Genomic DNA, 19,557 nt, shown 5'->3' with positions numbered 1-19,557 from the left:
TAACTTCATAGGGAGTATAGACTATTAGAAAGGATATATGCTAGTCAAGCAAATAAATACATAATTACAAATTATTCTCAGAGTCCGGCTGCTGTGGGAGCCCAGCTGCCAAACCTTCTTGCTCTACCAAGGTCTTGGGTAACCCTGGCAACGGGTCTTTCTGCCAATAGTAAAGATGGCGCCGAGCGAGCAAGAGTGTTTCACACACTCCATTACCCACAAGGCAGCGGGTGTAGGGAAGGCGCCGTCTCTGCCAGGAGCTAATATGGCTCCAGTAGTTACACCAGCCTCTCTCTTCACCTCATCAGCGACATGACTGCCCAGATCAGCCTGTCCAGCAGGAGTTAAGTCTCCTTTGCCTTTTCGCTGACCGCGTCGACAGGAGAGATTGGAGCTGAAGACCACCTCGCGGAATCGAAGTCCGTATCCAGGGAAGCACCACTTCCGCTGACGTCATCACGGCGACACGTGGATCCAAGATGGCGGCGGCGATGGTGAGTGAAGGAGACTCCGGGAGCCGGAGCTGAGGCAGGGCCCTCTCGGGTATCCCAGGACCTTCCGGCACCCCATGCGTGGTGCCAAGCCACTTTCAGAACCCCTGCTCAAGTTGCCCCTGACTGGGATCCCATCCCAATTCCTCCTCCCGGGCCTTGATCCGGCACTCAGGCTTGTCAAGGCCCGGAGTTTTAGGAGAGGCGCCGTTTCGGAGGAAGACCTCGGCTACTGTCTCCTCTGGGTTCCTAGTCCTACTTTGGTCCCCGCCCCCTGTGATCCCCACTTCCCAATTTCACCTTTCAGCCCTGACCCCCCCGAAAAATCCCCGTTATTTCCACCCTTGCTCCTCCCCCTCATGTTCAGACCCTGTTCTCCCCGCCTCCCCAACGTCCTGGCCAGTCCGCGGATGCGACCTCGCTTCTGACCAGCCTCCTAGCTTCAGCTCTGTACTCACCTCCACCCTCAGCTGTCCCCGTCTCACACACCCGCTCTAGACTGGTGATACCCCAGAGCACACCCTCCCCTAGCCCATCCCTGTCCTCCATTGCCAGACCCATTCCTACCCTTCTGGCTTTTTCAATCAACTCCTTGCCTCTCTTTTAGCGTCCTTTTATCCCACTGGTTCTCAGACTGCTGTGCGTAAGAATCTCAAGTTGTGTGTGGGAAGGCAAGTTAAAATACAGTTTTCCTGAGCCTTTCCCAAAGGTCCTAACTCCGTAGGACTGGGCATTGCCCTGGGATCTGCACCTTTATATGCACTACTGTGATTATGATGGAGATGGTCCGTGAACTACATTCTGAAAAACACTTCTAGCCCCACATGGCTGCCTCCCCTCCCCATTCCCCTACAGGGTCACATAACCCCTTAGGGATAAATGCTCATTATGATGAAGCTGGTTAGGATGAGGTCTGTGTGTGGATGAAGGTGGGGGTAAAAGCAGTGCGAGAACCCTGGGAGTAAATCTTTGAAGGACTGGCTTTTCTTCAAAAGTTCAGCCTACATTCTGCTTGTAAAGTGTTCAGAACTAAAATCGAAGTCACTTAGTCCAGAGTGATTTCCTGGATCTTCCTGGATATTGTTATCTCAGCAGATAATTTCTTCCTGGGATAATTTCTTCCAAGGAAGTCTTGGAGAATAGGATGTAACATTGGACTTTAGCAGAGGATAATTCTTGCTTAATTTTTTTTTGGTGTTTTTTTTTTTTTTTTTTTTTTTTTGGTGTTTCTCCAAACAGCCATAGATTATTGACTGATAAAGGATTTTTCTCCTTCCATTAGCCGATTGATAACTTACTATTGTTTGTTTATTTGATGAAGGATTCCTATGTAGAATCACAATTGGCAGGGGAAAATTTTCACATCCTGTGACTGGTCTTATAGGTCAGTGGTAGAGTGCTTGCCTGGCATGGAAAAGGCCCTGTGTTTGTTTCCCAGCACCACCAAAAGAAAAAAAAAAAATTTTTTTTTTTTTTTGCAAACTTACCTGGTTCCCATGGTCTCAGACTTCAGTTTAAACCATGAATGGGGAAAATCCCAAGTGAACTGTCGAAACCCTTTTTTTTTTTTCCTTTACCCTATTCAGAACAAAGATGGTGTAAGAACTTGACAGGAAGTCACACCCTCTCAGCATAGGGAAAAAGTTCAATAAAATGGCATTTATAGCATTGCATTGGGAAATTCCTGCCTTGTTCAGAGATTTTTAAGAGGTTATAAGTTAGCAATACATGTTTCTGGTACAAATTTATTTAATCAGCAAATATTTGAGTGCTTACTTTGTGCCAGGAACTGGAGGCATAGTTGTGAATTGGAGGGTCAAGGTCCCTATCCTTGTGGAGCTTTTCTAGTCTGAGGAGACAAGACAGTGAACAACTAAATACATAAAATAATGTCCCATAGTGTTAGGTTTGTGAAGACAGCCAGGTGAAGTAATAGTGATTGGGGTGACTGGGCGACACAACTACTTGGGACTGAGTGATCAGAGAAGTCTTCTCAGAGAAAGGGATATGAGTTGAGACTTGGTTGACCAGGAAGAATCCGCTATGCAGGGAATGTTCCAGGTAAAGGAAATGCTAAGCCTGAAGGCCAAGATAGAGAGCTTGGCACATTTGAGGAACACAGGGTTGGGGGGCTGAAGCATGGTGATAGGTGGGAGTAGGAGAGAATGACACAAGATGAAATTGGACTGAGGCAACTGTGTGCCTAGAAGCAGACTTAAAATCAGGGTGAGTTGTAGCCCAGTTTGTAGTCTGTGGACTATATTTGAAATAGATTGTTCTCTTAAGTTGTTTGTGCTTCCTATCCTTCCAGGACAAAACATTAGGAGAACCAGCTTGTTCTCTTGCTGCAGACAGGCCATGGAAATGAGTTTGGATTTTATCCTCAGCACAGTGATTTAGTGTTTGTCATGACACCTGGGAATATTGTACTGCACTTTCATGTTGAAAACTAACTGATTTTAAGAAATGGAGTATGCGATATATAAGTGACTCCCAGAGGCCAGTCTAAAGGGTGCATATGAAAAACTGCATGTTTGGTGAGTAGTTAAAAGGCATGAAGTGCTGTTATAGGGGGGGGTGTGTAACAGGCAAAGTGGAGTCTCAAACGTGATTGGTCTGTGCCAAGCACTTTATTACACGGAAGTCAAATGGTCCCCACATCCTCATACAAATAGACTTTCACAATCATTGGGGATGGGGTGTGTGGGATCTAATTTTGGGGTGTGCAGGTTCCTGAGGCAAGTCATACAACCAAAGAGGAACTGAGCTAGTAGCTTCAGTGGCCATGGGAACAGGCTGGGGTTTTTTTCTTTGTTCTTTTGTTTTGAAAGTTAGGATTGTGAATACTGGGCTTTTCCCTCCCTCTTTTAGCCTGGGGAATGGCTCTTCTTCCCCAAGGGCTGGGCTGCTACCTCATAGCACAGTGAATGTTTTCTGAACCTGCAGGGCAAGACTTCTCCCACCATAGGAGAAAGTAGGCCCTATAAACTGAAGTTCTTTTTAAATTTTCTTGCCTTCCTCTTGTCCTACGCTAGAAAGTTATAGGATATTGAATTTTTCTGACTAGGTCTAAATTGAGAAGCAGTCTGCTATCTCATTCTTTATGTAAAACTGCTCTTGGGAATATTATTTTGGTGGAACTTGGAAAATGTACATTGAATACATTTGTAGGCATCTCTGGTCTAGAAATTTCTCACATTGACTCACTTGTATCTACTTGTCTCATTCACACTGGTTTGGTTTGTATTATAGTTTTATTTTTTACATATAATTCGTACACTACAAAACTTGCCCTGTTAAAGTGTATAATTCAGTAGGTTTTAGTATATTAAGTGTTGGACAACTATTACCACTATCTCATTCCAGAATATTCTCATCACCCTAAAAAGAAACAGTAGTAGTCACTCTTACTCTTCCTGCCTGCAGCCCCTAGCAACCACTAATTTATTTTCTGTCTGTGTGGATTTGCCTTTTCTGGGCATTTCATGAAAGGGAATTTATAATATGTGGTCTTTGTGTCTGACTTCTTTTATTTATGTTTTTAATTGTCCATTTATAGCATATATTAGTACTTCGTTCCTTTTTATGACTGAATAATATTCCATTGTATGGATAGACTACATACAGTTTTGTTTTTTTTTTAATCAGTTGATAGACATTAGAATTGTTCCCACTTTTGAACTATTAAGTATAATGCTGTGGATATTCATGCGCACATTTTTGCATGAATGTCATCAGTTTTCTTGGGTATTTACCTCATAGTGGAATTGCTGGCCTATTTCACACTGTTTTGAGGTTGCTTGGGTTTAATATGGTCTAGAGGCAGAGAGATGGACAAAATGACATCAAGGTTCTTTTGAACTGGGCACAGTGGCACACCTCTGTAATCTCTGCTATGTGAGAGGCTGAGATAGGAGGATTGCAAATTCAAGACCAGCCTGGGCAACTTAGGGAGACCCTGTCTTAAAATAAAATTTAAAAAAAGGCTGGGGTTGTAGCCCAGCAGTAGAGTACGCACCCAATATGCTGGAGGCCAGCACACTTGCACATACAGTTCTTTTAAGGCAATGGAAGCAGTGCTAGCCAGACCCTCCGGCCCCAGCCAGAAGCACAGGAACAGTTTTTAGTGGTGGAATCTGGTGCTAACCATAGGGCAGGTTGATGGGAAAGTCCTGAAACAGAAGGCAGGAGGTCTGGACTCTGCCACCAGCCACGGTGTGGGAAGCTGCTATCTCCTCTGGACCTCATGTGTAGTTGGACATTAGCTAATTGAAAGAAAGGAGCACAGGGTCAGTCTGGGCGTGGTCCCAACACTGTCACATTCTCTGTGTACCCTGGACAAGTTATTTAGGCTTTCTTGGCCTGTTTTCCGCCTATGTCATAAGTGAAATTAAAATTTGAATTCCACATATGTCATAGGTGAAATTAAAATTTGAACTTTATGATTTCTAAATTACAAGCTAAAATTCTGTGGTCTAGAATACTTCCCTTTAAGGTGACTTTTTTGCTATTGTGCCTGTAAAATCAGATTTTTTTTTTTCCATGATCATAGTCCCTGTGATCTTTCCAGGTTGTCTTGTGTTGGTTGTGTGTCTGTCTGCTCTCAAGTTACCCCACCTGGCTCACACTGTAGGAGCTGCTGTGTCCTTAGAGGTAAGGTGCTGAAACTAAGCCTTGGTTAAATGTGTTTCCCTGAGGAGTCCCTATAAAGGAGTGCCCTTAATCCCCCCAGGAAGTACAGAGGAGGGAGACACAGCATTTAGGTGCCTCTTGGTTTCTCTTTTACAACTTGGACAAAAGTTCCCCTTTGATCTTGGCATTAAAAAAGCAGGTTGCAGAATGTTGCAGAAGGTTGAGTTTTGATCTCTGGACACTGGCAGCATAGTGGGAAGGACCCAGGATAAGCAGGGCCATCTGGCCACAGATCAATAACAGGAGCCACCTACCTCCAAACCTTCTTTGATCCCTGAACCATTTGCTGACACCACTCTTTCCCAAATGGAGTATGGATGGGGACAGTCAGGACTTCTCAGTTCCATCTCATTCCTCTTCATTGCTTCCTCTGTGCCAGTCTAGCATGATTTCTTACCTATGCCTGACACATGAAACAACTCTCAAGGTTTGAAATCCCTGTCTCAGGTTGGGCTAGTATTCCAGCTTTTGATACTCTGATTACTTTTGTGACTTTGGACTGGTTTTGTGACTTTGGTCAAACTATTTGCCTCTTTATGCCTGTTACCTTGGTTTTGCTTAATCTCGTGTGTGTGCGCATGTGTGAGAGAGAGATAGAGAGACGTAAATGTATGGTTCCAAACATTAAGTAAATCCACAGTGTATGTAACCATCAACACTTCCACATCCAGATGTTCTTCATCATCTCACACTGAATCAATTTTCTTGTTTTTGAAGTGGGGTGATATTCTGCTCAAAAGGATTGTTGTGATAACCCTTTTTGATGGTCCTGTGTTGTGATGTGGGAATGATGCATGAGATGAAAGTGCCTGGCACCAAGAGGGCGCTCTGTATTTCTACTCCAAGTTTGAAATGGGCGGAGGTATGCTAAACTGAGTTCTGTAGTCAGTACCTGAGGACAGGAGAGAAGGGTGGTACATTTCTGGCTGCCTGTTGCTTGGTGAGGATGGTTAGTTTCACCTGGATTTACACAACCTTTTGAGGGGTCTTCCCCTTCCCCCATTTTGTGTGTCTCTACTATTCTGTATCTACTGGCCCTGAAATAAAGGCTACATTTTCAGAGTCCCCAGTGGCTAATTTGGTTCTACTGTTTTTGTGTTCTTTTTCACTCTGCCAGCTGAGCTATATCCCCAGCCCTCTGGTGAGTGTTCTTTAGCTGTCGTTAGCCTTCATTCATGTGGTTGAATTCTTAGGGAGTTTTAACTGAGTGAGTAATGGATTTCATTTAGCTATTGGCAAACTGTGCCCCCAAAGCCATTTTTCCCCTTCCTTCTTTCCTCCCTCCCTCCCCTTTCCCTCCTTTCTCGTTCTTTTTCATTAAGGTAGGAGCAGTTACCAGTATGGTCTTAACAAGTGACTGTCCTTAAGAAAGAAAAATAAGGATCTTGCCTCCTGCGAGGAAGGTGATGCTTTTGCAGCAGGAAAGGAAGGAAGGAACCGCTTTTGCAGCAAGGAAGGAACAGGAACCGCTGTGAGACTGGCCAGACTGTGTGGCTAGGTGATGCTATTTATGGGAAAGGAGGTTGCAAGGCAGAGGGCTCCAGAAAAGAAAAGGTTAACTTGGGTCACAGAGCAATGAGAGTGAATGAAATCGTTTTCAGTTCTCAGGGGAAACTTCCTATTTTCTTTGGGAGAAATTGTTCACACCTTTAAAACTGGGTGGAGCCAAATTTGGAGGGTGAGGGGTGCTTTTTTGTCCTCGCAGCCCTTCCTTGCTTTGCTGTTTGTAGGGTTTTTCTGATTGTCCAACCCCCAAGAATAAAAAATGAGAAAGGAAAGACCTTGATTCTTGGGTCTCTTGAGCTCTGTAACTTTCCTATCGCCCATATCTTTGCCAGTGATGGAGTGTACAGTTACCACACAGAGGGCTTCTAGATTGCCATCACCTTGTTCTCTGACAAGCTGCCTTTGTGGTCTGGTGACTTGGAAACCAAGTAAACCAAAGTGACATTGAATGGGCTGGCTGACATCTCTTAGGACGCCCCCTCCTTTCATGGCCCTGAACGTGCAAAAGATGTTTGCTAAATACATAACTGACTTCATACTGAACCTCAGATGGGGGAAAAGTACAAAGGAATGTCCCCAAAAGCAAGCACTTTGCTACTTTACCTTCCGTACAGAAGTGAGCGGCAGGTCAGTCATCCTCTATCAGGCCATCAGGCTACAGAGAATAATGGAGTCACAGTTGGAACTGCATGTAGTATGGCAGTCTTGTCAAAGGCCCATAAGCGTCTATGGCCCTGATTCTCCTGGAATCATATGTTATATTCTATACATTGGAACTTTTCCCTTGCTGTGAACAGGGTCTAGAGCTCCTGCAAGATTCTCAGAGGGGTTCATGGTACTCCCTGAGGTTGAGAATTGCTGATCTGTCTGGTTACCCACAAACCTGGTGGCAGAATCTTTTCTGCATTATCCTTTTTTTTTTTTTTTTTTGTGATGCTGGACGTTATATCCTGGCCTCTGCCACACCAGGCAAGGGCTCTGCTACTGAGCCCCAGCCCCTTTTGCACCATTTTTACCTTATATCTCTTACTTGTCACTATTCAGAGGCAACCCATTTCCTTCCCTTCTTAAAATACAAAGGTATTTATTTTGAATAAGAGTGACCCATGTACATGGAAAAAAAAGTATAAAAGCTATAAGAATATAAAAACAGGTTGTGATAATAAATAAGTATAATTTTGTCAATTATTTAAAAAGCCATGAAATGAAAAGGTCACTGAGCTACCGATAAACCATTCATCAGAAGTAATTTTTTTAATTTTTAAAATATCTTTCCAGAATATTTTTATGCACGTGACTACTTTTTTAAACTTTTTGTTATAAAAATTTCCAACATAAGCGAAAGTAGAAGAAATAATATAACTAATCCCCATAATGCATCCCCAGCTTCAACAATTACCATTATATTGCTAAACTAGTTTCATCTGTACCTCCCTCCCAGCTAGTTATTTTTTTCTTCAGATTTCTGAAGCATAATTTGTTGCCATAAAATCACCCATTGGACTTCAGTAAATGTAGACTTCTGCAGCTATCACCACAATGACACAATGTTTTAGAACATTTCTATTCCCCCAAGTTTCTTTATAGTCAACCCCTGCTTCCATAGCCAGCCAACAACTGATCTGCTTCCTGTCTGTAGATTTCCTTTTCTGGGCATTTCATGGAAGTAGAATCATCGTGTATAGACTTTTGCACCTGCTTCTTTTACTTAGTATAATGTTTTAGAGGTTTTAACATGTATTAGTAGTTTTTTTTTTTTTTTTTTAATTGCTGAATAGTTTCCCACTGTGTGGAGATACTACATTTTTTTTCTCCATTACTGATAGGCCTTTGGATGGTTTCCACTTTTCAACTACAACAGTCCCCTCCCCCATCTGAGGAGACATATTCCAATGTCTCCAAGTGGATACCACATCTATTACTGAACTCTATTATATGTGCTGTTTTTCCCTGTACATGCATATCTATGATAAAGTTTAATTTATTAACTAGACATAGTAAGAGACTAGAAATAACTAATAACAAAATAGAGCATTATAACACTATGCTGTAATGAAAGTTATTTCAGACCTATGCATTGATTATTTCTGGAATTTTCTATGTAGTATTTTCAGACCTTGGTTGACTGCCAGTAACTGAAACTGGAAAGTGAAACCATATATGAGGGAGGACTACTAAATGGTGATTAAAGTTGCTCTGAGCATTCACATACAAGTCTTTGTCTGGACATATCTTTTTCTTTTGGGTAAATGCCTAGAGTTGGAAATGCTGGCTAGTATGGTAAGTTTAACTTTTTAAGATGGTACCAAACTTTCCAAAGTGTCTGCCATCGTACATTCCCACCAACAGTACATGAGGGTTCATTTCTCCACATCCTGATCCATGCTTCTTGTCTGTATTTCTGAGTTGAGTCATTCTAGTGCATGTGTGGTTACCTCACTGTGGTTTTGGTTTGCATTTCCCCAATGACAAATGAGATTAAACCTTTTTTTTTTTTTTTTTTTTTTTTTTTTTTGCAGTACTGGGAATTGAATCCAGGGGTGCTCTACTATCAAACTATGTCCCCCAGCCCTTTGTTTGCTTATTTTTATTTTGGGGCAAGGCCTTGCTGAGTTGCTCAGGCTGGCCTCAGACTTGCAATCTTTATGCCTTAGTCTCCTGGGTAGCCGGGATTACAGGCATGTGCCACCATATCCAGCTAAACATCTTATGTGCTTATTAGCCATTCATATATCTTCTCTTGTGAAATGTCTATACAAATCTTCTGCTTCTTTTGGTGGGAGGCACTGGGTTGAACCTAGGATTTCCCACCTGATAGACAAGTACTCTACCACTGAACTACACCCCCAGCTTTCACCTTTTTTAAATTGGATTGTTTCATACTAAATTACAAGAGTTCTTTATATATTCTAGATACATTTGCAAAGATTGTCCCCCTAGCCTGTGGCCTGTCTTTTCTTTTTCTTAGTGGTGTCTTTGAAAGTGTAATTTTTTTTTTAAATGAAATCTAAGTTGTTATTATTATTATTATTTTTGGTACCAGGGATTGAACCCAGAGGTGCTTAACCACCGAGCCGCATCCCCAGCCCTTTTTTATATTTTATTTAGAGATACAGTCTTGCTAAGTTGCTGAGACTGGCTTTGAATTCACAATCCTCCTACCTTGGCTTCCTGAGTTGCTGGGATTATAGACGTGCACAACTGTGCCCAGCTCTTTATTAATTTTTTTTAATGAATTATACTGTTGATGACATCTAAGACATCTTTGCCTAATCCACACAGGTTTTCTTCTCTATCTTCTAGAGATTTGGCAGGGTTAGGCTTTTCTATTTAGGTCTGTGGTTCATTTTGAGGTTGTTTTTGTTTGTTTGTCTTTGAGGTACTACTGGGGAATCAAACCCAGAGGCCCTCTACCACTGAGCCACACTCCCAGCCCTTTTTTTATTTTTGAAACAGTATTTCACTGAATTGCTGAGGCTGACCTTGAACTTGGGCTTTTCCCGCCTCAGCCTCCTAAGTAGTTGGGATTACAGGTGTGCACTACCATGCCCAGCTGAGTTAATTTTTTATGTATGGTATGAGGTTCCTTTACACATGACTATCCAATAGTCCAAGTACCATGTTAGCTTTTCATTGCTATGACAGAATACCTGAGAAAAAAAGGAAAGATTTATTTTGGCTCACAGTTGCAGAGGTTTCAGTCCATGGTTTGTTGACTCCATTATTTCTGGGCCTGTGGTGAGGCAGAGCATCATGACTGAAAGCATGTAGCTTAGCAGAGCTGCTCACTCCATGATAGGTGGGAAACAGAAAAAGAGAAGAGGGTCAAGGACAAGATATAGTTCCCAAGGGCACACTCCCAAGGACCCACTACCCTCAACTAGGTCCTACCTTCTGTAATGTCCACCACTTCCTAATCGTCTATTCATCTGTGAATCCATCAGTGGATTAATCCATTGATGAGTCTAAAACCCTCATGATCTAATCTCTTCATAAAAGCCTCCCCTGTGAACATGGCTGCACTAGGGACAAAGCTCTCAATACATGAGACTTTGGGGGACATTTCTGCTCTAAACTGTAAGATACCATTTGTTGAAAAGACTGTTCTATTGAATTGCCTCAGCACCTTTGCTGAAAATCATTTTATTGTATGGACTGGGGCTGTAGCTCAGTGGCAGAGCACTTGACTAATGTGTATGAGGTACTGGGTTCGATCCTTAGCACTATATAAAAATAGACAAAGGCATTTTGTTCATCCGCAACTATAAAAAAGAATTTTAAAAAAAAGAATCATTTTATTGTAAATGTAAAGATTTATTTCTAGAATTTACATTTTGTTCCATTGACATGTATGCCTATCCTTACTATACTGTCTTTATTACTGTGCTTTATAATATTTAAAAATTGGATAATATAAATCGTCCAGTTTGGTTTTCAAAGTTGTTTTGGATGTACTGGGTCCTTTCTATTCCTATATAAATGTAGGGTCAGATTGTCAGTTTCTACAAGAAAACCTGCTAGGATTTTGATAGGGATCCCGTTGAATCTATAGATCAATGTGAGCAGAATTTCCATTCTACATTATTGAGTCTTTCAATCCATAAACATGGAGTATCTCCAGTTAATTAGATCTTCTTTAATTTCTCTTAGTAATGTTTTATAATCTTCAATGTACAAGTCCTTCTTAAAAATATATTCCTAAATATTCTTTTTGATACTAAGTAGAATTTTATTTTATTTCTATTTTTTAGGTTGATTTGTGCCAGTATGTGGAAATAGAGTTAATTTTTATATGTTGATCTGGTGGCCTGTGAACTTCCTTAACTTGTATGTTAGTTCTAGTTAATTATTTTGTGATTCCTTTGGATTTTCTAAATACAAGATCATGTGATGTGCAAGTAAAAGCACTTTTTACTTATTTTTATTCTATTCTAGTTGCCTTTAATTTTTAATTAATTTATTTGCTTCTATGTCCTGGCTAATAGCATAGTGTTGAAAACAGATGTTGAGAGGACATCCTGCCTTGTTCCTGATCTTAGAGGAACTTAACATTTAGTCTTTCACCATTAAGTATGATATCAGCTGTGGGTTTTTCATAGTTGCCCTTTATCTGAGTGAAGAAGATCCCTGGTTTGTTTATATGTTGCTGTTTCAGTTTGCCAATTTCTTGGTAAGGACATTTTTATCTATGTTAATAATAGATATTTATAGCTTCCTTTTCTTGTGATGTCTTTGTCAAGCTTTGGTAGTACATGTCTGTAATCCCAGAGGCTCAGGAGGCTGAGGCAGGAGGATCATGAGTTGAAAGCCAGGGCCTAAGCAACTCAGTGAGACCCTGTCTCTAAATAAAATAGAAAAAAGGACTGGGGATGTGACTCAGTGGTAAAGTACCCTGCATTTAATCCCTGGTACCAAAAAACAAAACAAAACAAAAAATCTATTTAGATAATTGAAATCAGGCTATACTTAAACTACTGGGCATCATAGTCTTTTTCTCCCTAATGACTCAGTGGCAGTCCTTCAGTAATAGTTCTACCTTCCATTTAAGTTAGTGTACATTGCTAACTTGCTCTCCCCAAAGACTGTGCCAGTTGACCTATATCTAGTGCACTCAGACATCTTAAAACTTTGTGACTCTGATAGGTTAAAAATGAGATGTCATTATTTTGACTTGGATTTTTAAAATTATGAATGGTCTACAGCCATACCACCCGAAAGTGCCCGATCTTGTCTGTCTCAGACGCTAAAATTATGAATGATGTTCAGCATCCTTTTGTGTTTAGCCATTTGAACTTTTTGTTTCATTTTGTTTTTAAACTAGCTATGTATTCTTTTGAGTTACAAGTTATTTATCCTTCATTAATTATAAGTGTTATTGGTATCTTAAAGAAATTAGTACTTTGTCATGTGTGCTGTAAATTTTTATCCAAACCATTGTTTTCTTTGTGGTGTACTTTATTTAATTTTCTTCCTTTATATGTCCTTCATCTTTTTAGCCTCTAGATTCTTCTTAAAAAACTTTCCATCAAGATTATTTAAAAGTACATCCATACACCAAAAAAATGTTGTCATTGCCTAAAAGCTCATTGGAGATGCAGAATCTCAGGCCCCACCTCAGACCTACTAAATCAGAGTCTGCATTTTAACAAGGTTGCTGGTGCTTTACCCACACAGTAAAGTTTAAGGAGTACAGCCTATAGTTCACCTGCCAAAAACTCTCAGTTGCCACAGGCCTTTGTTATCTGTGTTTTTCTCTTCCTGGAACACTTCTCCCTTCCCTCCCCTTTTCTTTCATGCCTTAAATAGACTTGAATTCTTCCCTATGCCTGCCTTCCCCTAACCCCTAAGACTGGGTGTGTTGCTGAATACTCCCCAACAATTCCTAGTCTCTTAACCAGCTAATAGCATCTGACACCTAGTGGGATTGACTGGTGTCTTGTTTCTGTCCCTAGTTGGCTGAAAGCTCCTTGTAGGAATGTGTTCTGTGAGTCTGCTCACATGGTAATACCAGACACATGGTAGATGGTCAATAAATAACTGGAGAACTCATTGCAGCACTGGTTAGAACACAGATTTTGGGCTCAAACTGCCTAGGTACAAATCCTGGCTCATCCAATATTGGTCACCTCTCTGAACCTCAGTTATCTCATCTGTGAATTGGGAATAAGAGTCTCTACCCAGTAGGATTGTTGTGATGATTAGTTGTTACATGAAAAGAACTTAGAACTGATTATATGCCTGACACATCCTCAGTGTGGAGTAAATGTTAGCTGCCATTATTAGCAGCAGCATCATTACATTCTCATTTTATATTACGATTCACCTGTCTCAAGCATACCTGTCTCTCCACATTCTGGCTGGTTGGCCTTGGGCGAGTTATTAATCTGTGCCTCATGTTTATATGCAGTGCTTAGTGGGAACCCAGGACCTCACACATGCCAGCCAAGTACTCTACCACTGAGCCACACGAGCCCCCTGTGACTCATGTTAACTGGCAATTGTCTTCAAAATGCTGGCAAAAATCTACAGGTAGTTGCAAGGATGTGACAAATTAGTGTGTGTGAAGGGTTTAGCACCAGGCAGGATTAGGTAAATGGTAATTGGAGGTTACCATGTCTGCCACAGTGTGTCTCCCTCCTAGGGTGAGGAGTACTCTCATTGTGGTCTTTTTGTTTGTTTTTGTTCTGCATGTGTGGACTTGCTCCATTTGTCTAAGACTTTGGAACAAAAGTGTATTGGAGTCTCTCAAGATTTGGTTTTCATTCCTCTGCAGCCTGAACTCTCAGAGAGCCCTTGAGTTCCCCAGGGCAGTGTCTCTCATCTAAGTCTGGAAGATTCTGTTTCCAAAGAAGGTAGAACTGAAGTAACTTCTTAGATTTAATTGACTTGATAACTAAAGGAGATTGTAATCCTCTGCCCCAGCTTCAAATCACTTATCAGATAAGGCTAAAAGGTCTGGTGTCAGGCTTCTTAGGAGGGGAAATTCAGAACTCATTCTTTTGGTTAGCAGGAAATAATGATCATAATGTCTCATATATAAGGGCAGTGGTGTTTCAGCCCCATTTCTCCTGCATGAATCCATCCTAATAAGTAAGGACACCTGTGCCAAGCAAAGTTGATGGCCCGAAGCTGCAAACTGAAGGATAGGGTTCAATTCCCTGTCCATATTTTGGGGCCCCAGGCTCAATACTTTGCCCAATATATGATAGCCACTCCTTATTAATTGTCAGGATGTGGTTTTAAACGTGGCCAAAGAGACATAAAAACCTAGCACCTCCCTTCCAAGGGTCATATATCACCTAGGATAGACACTGCCACCTGAGCAGTGGTTCTTGACCCTGGCTGCGTTAGGATCACCTAGACTGGTGGTCCTTTAACTTGGACAATGTAGATTCTGGTTCAAATCCTAGGGTAGGGCCTGAGGTTTTGTATTTTTAACAAGCTTCCAGAAAATGGTAATACTGTTCTCTAAAGATCTTACTTTGAGTAGTAAGAACCTAGTGATCCTTTAAAAGTGCAGAAGACGGGGTCCTGTCTCTCAAAGAGTCTGACTTTTCGTTGGTCATGATGATCAGTAATCTAAGGTGAGGCTTTGGCATGGGTAGTTTTTTATTTATTTATTTATTTTTTTCCCCCATACTAGGGATTGAACCCAGAACTTCATACATGCTAAGCAAGTACTCTACCACAGAGCTATGTCCCCAGCCATTTAAAAAAAAATTTTTTTTTTTTTTTTTTAATTTTGAGGAAGGATCTCTTTAAGTTGCTCAAGCTGAGGTCTCAATCTTATGATCCTCCTGCCTTAGCCTCCTAGAAACTGGCATGTAGTTTTTAAAGCTCCCCAGGGCAGAGAACCATCATCCTTGACATATAGATAAAGTGTAGAGATGTTCTTAGGGATTTTTCAACCTAGGAGCTTATAAAAGTAGAAAGGTAGGAAATGTCAACAACTCCTTAAATGATGTGAGGGTTGTTTTGTTTTTGTTTTTGTTTTTTGTTTGTTTGTACTAGGGATTGAACCCAGGAGCGCTTTACCAGCCCTTTTTATTTCTTATTTTGAGACAGGTCTTGTTAAGTTGCTTAGGGCCTCAATAAGTTGCTGGGACTGGCCTCAAACTTGTTATCCTCCTGTGTTAGCTAAGGTTACAGGCATCACCACTGTGCCTGCCAGAATTTTTTTTTTTTATCAGATTTTCAAGAGAAACTGGAAAGATAAAGAATCACAGTGTTAAACCTGTATGTGAATGAATAGTTTCATATTTTAGTAGATCAGAGTTTGGTTTGTGTTTATTTTAATAAGGGTTTATTGAGCACCCTGATCAACAAAGCTAGATAAGCTACTAGTGAGGGGGAGAGATGGCAGATGCTGAAATGGCCCTAACTAAGCATGAAAAGTGCCATCGTGATGGGACCTTAAACAAGTACAGACTTGAGTGTTTCTCAAACAGCCTAAGCAGCAATCTTCAAACGTATGAATTCACTTGGGCATTGGGTGATGTTTCCATTCTCTTTCCTCTAGTGTTGTAGAGATGTTTATAAAGTACCTTGAAAAGTAAGGAAGAAACATTTCGTGTGGACCTCCACGGGGCAGTAGGACTTGAATCAAGCAGGGTGGAGTGTCTGGAACAAACAGAGGCAGCCAGTGTGCTCTCCAAGGTCAGGAGCACTTCCTGGATCTCCCAAGGCTTAGAAAGAAAAGGTGGGAGATGCTGCTGGGAAGTCATCTTAGGGCCCTCAAGAGGATGTCTCTCCGTACCAAACTCGAATTACTTAAACCCAGGCGTGCACAACCATGACATTTTCTTTGGCCTCATTTTATAATTTTTTCAGAAGTTATATAAGTAATATATAGCTTTGTAAGAAAAATTAGAAAATACAGATACACAAAGAAAGAAAAAAATTCATCACTCAGTTTGCTTAAATAATGCCGTGGCACGCACGCTTTTAGATTTTGTCATACTTGCCGTATGTTTTTGAACATGTCTAGAAGTAGAATTGAGTATGCACTTTTGGGGGCCTTTTGATACAGATGCCAGGTTGCCCCCAGAAATGTTCCAGTTGTAACTCCCCCCAACTATGTGAGAATACCACAACATGACCTTTAATATCTAATACTGAGCCAAGTGTGGTGGCACACACCTGTATTCCTAGGGACTCGAGAGGCCGAGGCAGTGGGATCGCAAGTTTGAGATCAACCTCAGCAACTTAGCAAGGAATTCTGTCTCAAAATAAGAAATAAAAGGGCTGGGGATGTGACTTCGGTGGTAAAGTGCCCCTGGGTTCAATCCTTAATACCCGCCCCCTCAAACAAAATAATCTAATACTGCCATTCTCTCATGGTGTAATGATTAGTTCTAATTCTAAGCTGAATTTCTGAATTGCTTTTGGTTGCCAGTTTAAGTATTCAAAGACTAGTTTATTGATTGATCGATTTTTCTGTTTATGTATGTATGTATGTATGTATGTATGTATGTAAGTAGATACTGGGAATTGAACCCAGGGCACTTAACCCTGAACCACAGCCACAGCCCTTTTTTTTATATTACTTTGAGACAGGGTCTCACTAAGTTGCTTAGAGCCTTGCTAAGTTGATGAGGCTGGCTTTGAACTTGAGATCCTTACGCTTCAGCCTCCTGAGCCTCTGGGATCACAGGTGTGTGCCACTGCACCCAGCTCACACTCTAGTTTATTATGGAGATATTGTCATTTTTTTCCTCTCTTGATCCTTTCTATAAGAAAACTAGTTTGCTAGTAATGTCTTTGTGTAACAATTGTTTTCTGCATTTTCAAAAATTGTGTTTTCTGAGCAACTTTTGAATGGCAGTTTATGCCAGTAACACAGGATTTGTCCTCCTTATATCTTAGCTAACTAGAATTGAGGTATAGAGGGGAATTAGAGGGAAAAGAAGGAGAATGTTTATTTCTCATATGAAACACTTGCTTCGCATTCTAACAGCCGAGGAGTGTTCACAAAGGTTCCAAGAGGGAGGATTGGAATCCTCAGGTGGCTGGACAAGTGGGGCAAATCCTCCCATGGAGAAAAAAATCAGATGTTGAAACTAGCTTTCCATTGAAACTAGGATTTCCATTACTGTCGAGAAAGAATAAAAACCTGTTTAATGTTGTATTCAAGGCAAGTCCAAGTGCTGAAAACCTTCCCTCACTGCATACATAGGTTGCCTCTGGAGGGATTTCAAAGAACTGGCAGTAGCAGTTGTCCCTGGGTAGCTGGAATGGGAGGAAAATTTATTTTTCTCAGTATACCCATGTATACTGTTTGAATTATTCATTGAATAGGTTTTACTTTTTCAAAAAATATGTAGGCTGGTTATTCCTTAATAGCTTTACTTACCCTTGGTATGTACAATGTTAACATTAGGGGAAACCAAGTAAAGAGTAATATAGGAACTCTGGTGTCTTTGCAACTCTTCTGTAAATCTAAAATTATTTAAGAATAAAAGGTAGGACCAGGAGCAATACTTGTAATCCCAGGACTGAGGAGATTGAGGCAGGAGGATAAAAAATTCCAGGCCTTTAGCAAGACCCTGTCTCAAAAAATAAAAAGAACTAGGGTTGTAGCACAGTGGTAGAACACCCCTGGGTGTCCCCAGTGTGTGTGTGGTAGTGGGTGGGGTCTGCCTTCCAATGTGGAATTCTGCCCCGGAGGCAATTTTCTACCTATAGGCTTGCCGTTTTTTTTTTTTTTTTTTTTTTTTTTTTAATAGATTTTCCTGTTCTTAATCTGTCTACTTTTTGACTATCAAATACAATATACCTATCTTGGCCATTGTTGTTTTTCTCAGGGTCAAACTTTTATTTCAAATGGTATTAGATACTAATAAAAGTTTACAACAAACCAGAAGAGAAACACTGGATATATTGCTTTTAAGACTTTTTTTTTTGTACCAGAATTGAACCCAGAGGTGCTTAACCATTGTAACTATTGAGCCACATCCCCAGCCCTTTTTATTTTTATTTTGAGACAGTTTCTCACAAAGTTGCTTATAGCCTCAGCCTCCCAAACCTGTGGGATTACAGGTGTGCACCACCGCGCCCAGTGCTTTTTAAGACTTTGACCAAGCTGTGTATCTACAGAAAGTACACTGAACTCTGAACCTTAATTTTTTTGTCTTTGAGACAGACTCTCACTATGTTGCCCAGACTGACCTCAAACTCCTGGGCTTAAGTGATCCTTTTGACTCAGCCTCCCAAGTAGCCGGGACTCCAGGCACGTACCATTGCCCACAGCTAGAACCTGAAACTTCTAAAGCCATCTTTTTTCCACTTAGTCCAGATAAAGACACAGATGAGTGTGTTTGTGGCGGTCAATGACTGCCTGCAAAACTGGGCTTCAAAAAGAATCTTGAGTATGTCTTTGAGGGCTGGGAATATGTCTTTTGGTGGATGGAGGGGCTGCCACAGCAAGGTGATCAGGAAGCTGCGACCAGTGTCAGGGTGGCAGGAAACAAGCATCTGAAATGAGCAGCAGTGAAGGGTGAAAGGAGAAGGCAGGTACAGCAACCCAGTCGAGTTGGTGATTCAGGTGTGTGTGTGACAGAAATTCCTTGTTCAGACCAGGCAGAGGGAGCAGAGGGAGGCAGCTTTTCTAGTTCCTAGAATGTGTGAAGTGCTGATTTTAATGAAGGGAAAGAGAAGCTTTGACGGGCAGAATTGTGGAGGTCAGAAATTGGTCTTGCTTGCAGATATTTATTGAGTGCCTGCTCTGTGCCAGGCACTGTTCAGGATGCTGCAGACGGTCCCTCCTCCCTCAGATTACATCAGTTGGAGGGGGTGTGTAATATACAAACAGATCTGAATCATCCATGTCAAATAGATAAATCCAGGAATAGTAATAAAGTAGAGTAAGGGACTAGAAAAATGGATCATGGGAGCCCTAAGGATGCTATTTTAGATAGTCATCAATGAAGGCTTGTCTGAGGACGTGGCATTTGAGAGACATCAATGATATAAAGAATGAGTGAGCCATGCAGATACATTGGAGAGACCTTCTGGCAGAAGAAGCAGTAAGGGTCAAGGCCCTGAGGCTTGGAGAAGGGCTTGCTGTCAGGGGAAAAGCAAGAAGGTCTCTTTGGCTGAGCTGAGGAGGGTAGGAGGTAATGACCCCAGTTCCATTTGAGAAGGCTTATGGGAAAATGGTAACATAGGAGCATCCTGACAAGGAGAGGCTGTTGATACAAAGAGAAGAGGGAATTAATGGAATGTTATGGAGCTTTACTCCCTATGAGTTGTAGCAGAGAGTGATACACTATGAAATGGTTAAAACAACAGTGACCTAGGCCAGGCATAGTGGCACATGCCTGTAATCCCAGTGGCTTAGGAGGAGGCTGAGGCTGGAGGATCGCAAATT

The 19,557-nt window shown here is 41.3% G+C and overlaps 1 protein-coding gene across 5 annotated transcripts in view; it reads left to right on the top strand.

Annotated features, from left to right (window-relative positions):
- The first annotated feature begins 307 nt into the window (after positions 1 to 307).
- Tm9sf4 (transmembrane 9 superfamily member 4) overlaps positions 308 to 19,557 on the top strand; it is a 46,248-nt gene continuing 26,998 nt past the window's right edge. For 2 of the 5 annotated variants that reach the window (XM_047539757.1, XM_047539756.1), the window contains exon 1: positions 2,803 to 3,028. Coding sequence is in view for 3 of the 5 variants with exons in the window: in XM_047539752.1 (XP_047395708.1) it covers positions 3,010 to 3,028; positions 5,044 to 5,144 (120 nt within the window). In the remaining 2 variants the exon portion in view is untranslated. Of the gene's footprint in view, positions 495 to 2,802; positions 3,029 to 5,043; positions 5,145 to 19,557 lie in introns of those variants that run through there. The other 3 variants (XM_047539754.1, XM_047539752.1, XM_047539755.1) reach the window with 3 other exon arrangements.

This window comes from Sciurus carolinensis, chromosome 2 (genome assembly GCF_902686445.1).
Source record: "Sciurus carolinensis chromosome 2, mSciCar1.2, whole genome shotgun sequence".
In the NCBI taxonomy this organism is placed as follows: Eukaryota; Metazoa; Chordata; class Mammalia; order Rodentia; family Sciuridae; genus Sciurus; species Sciurus carolinensis.
The sequence above is the reverse complement of the archived record's forward strand: the minus strand, read 5'-3'. Positions and strand labels throughout refer to the sequence as shown.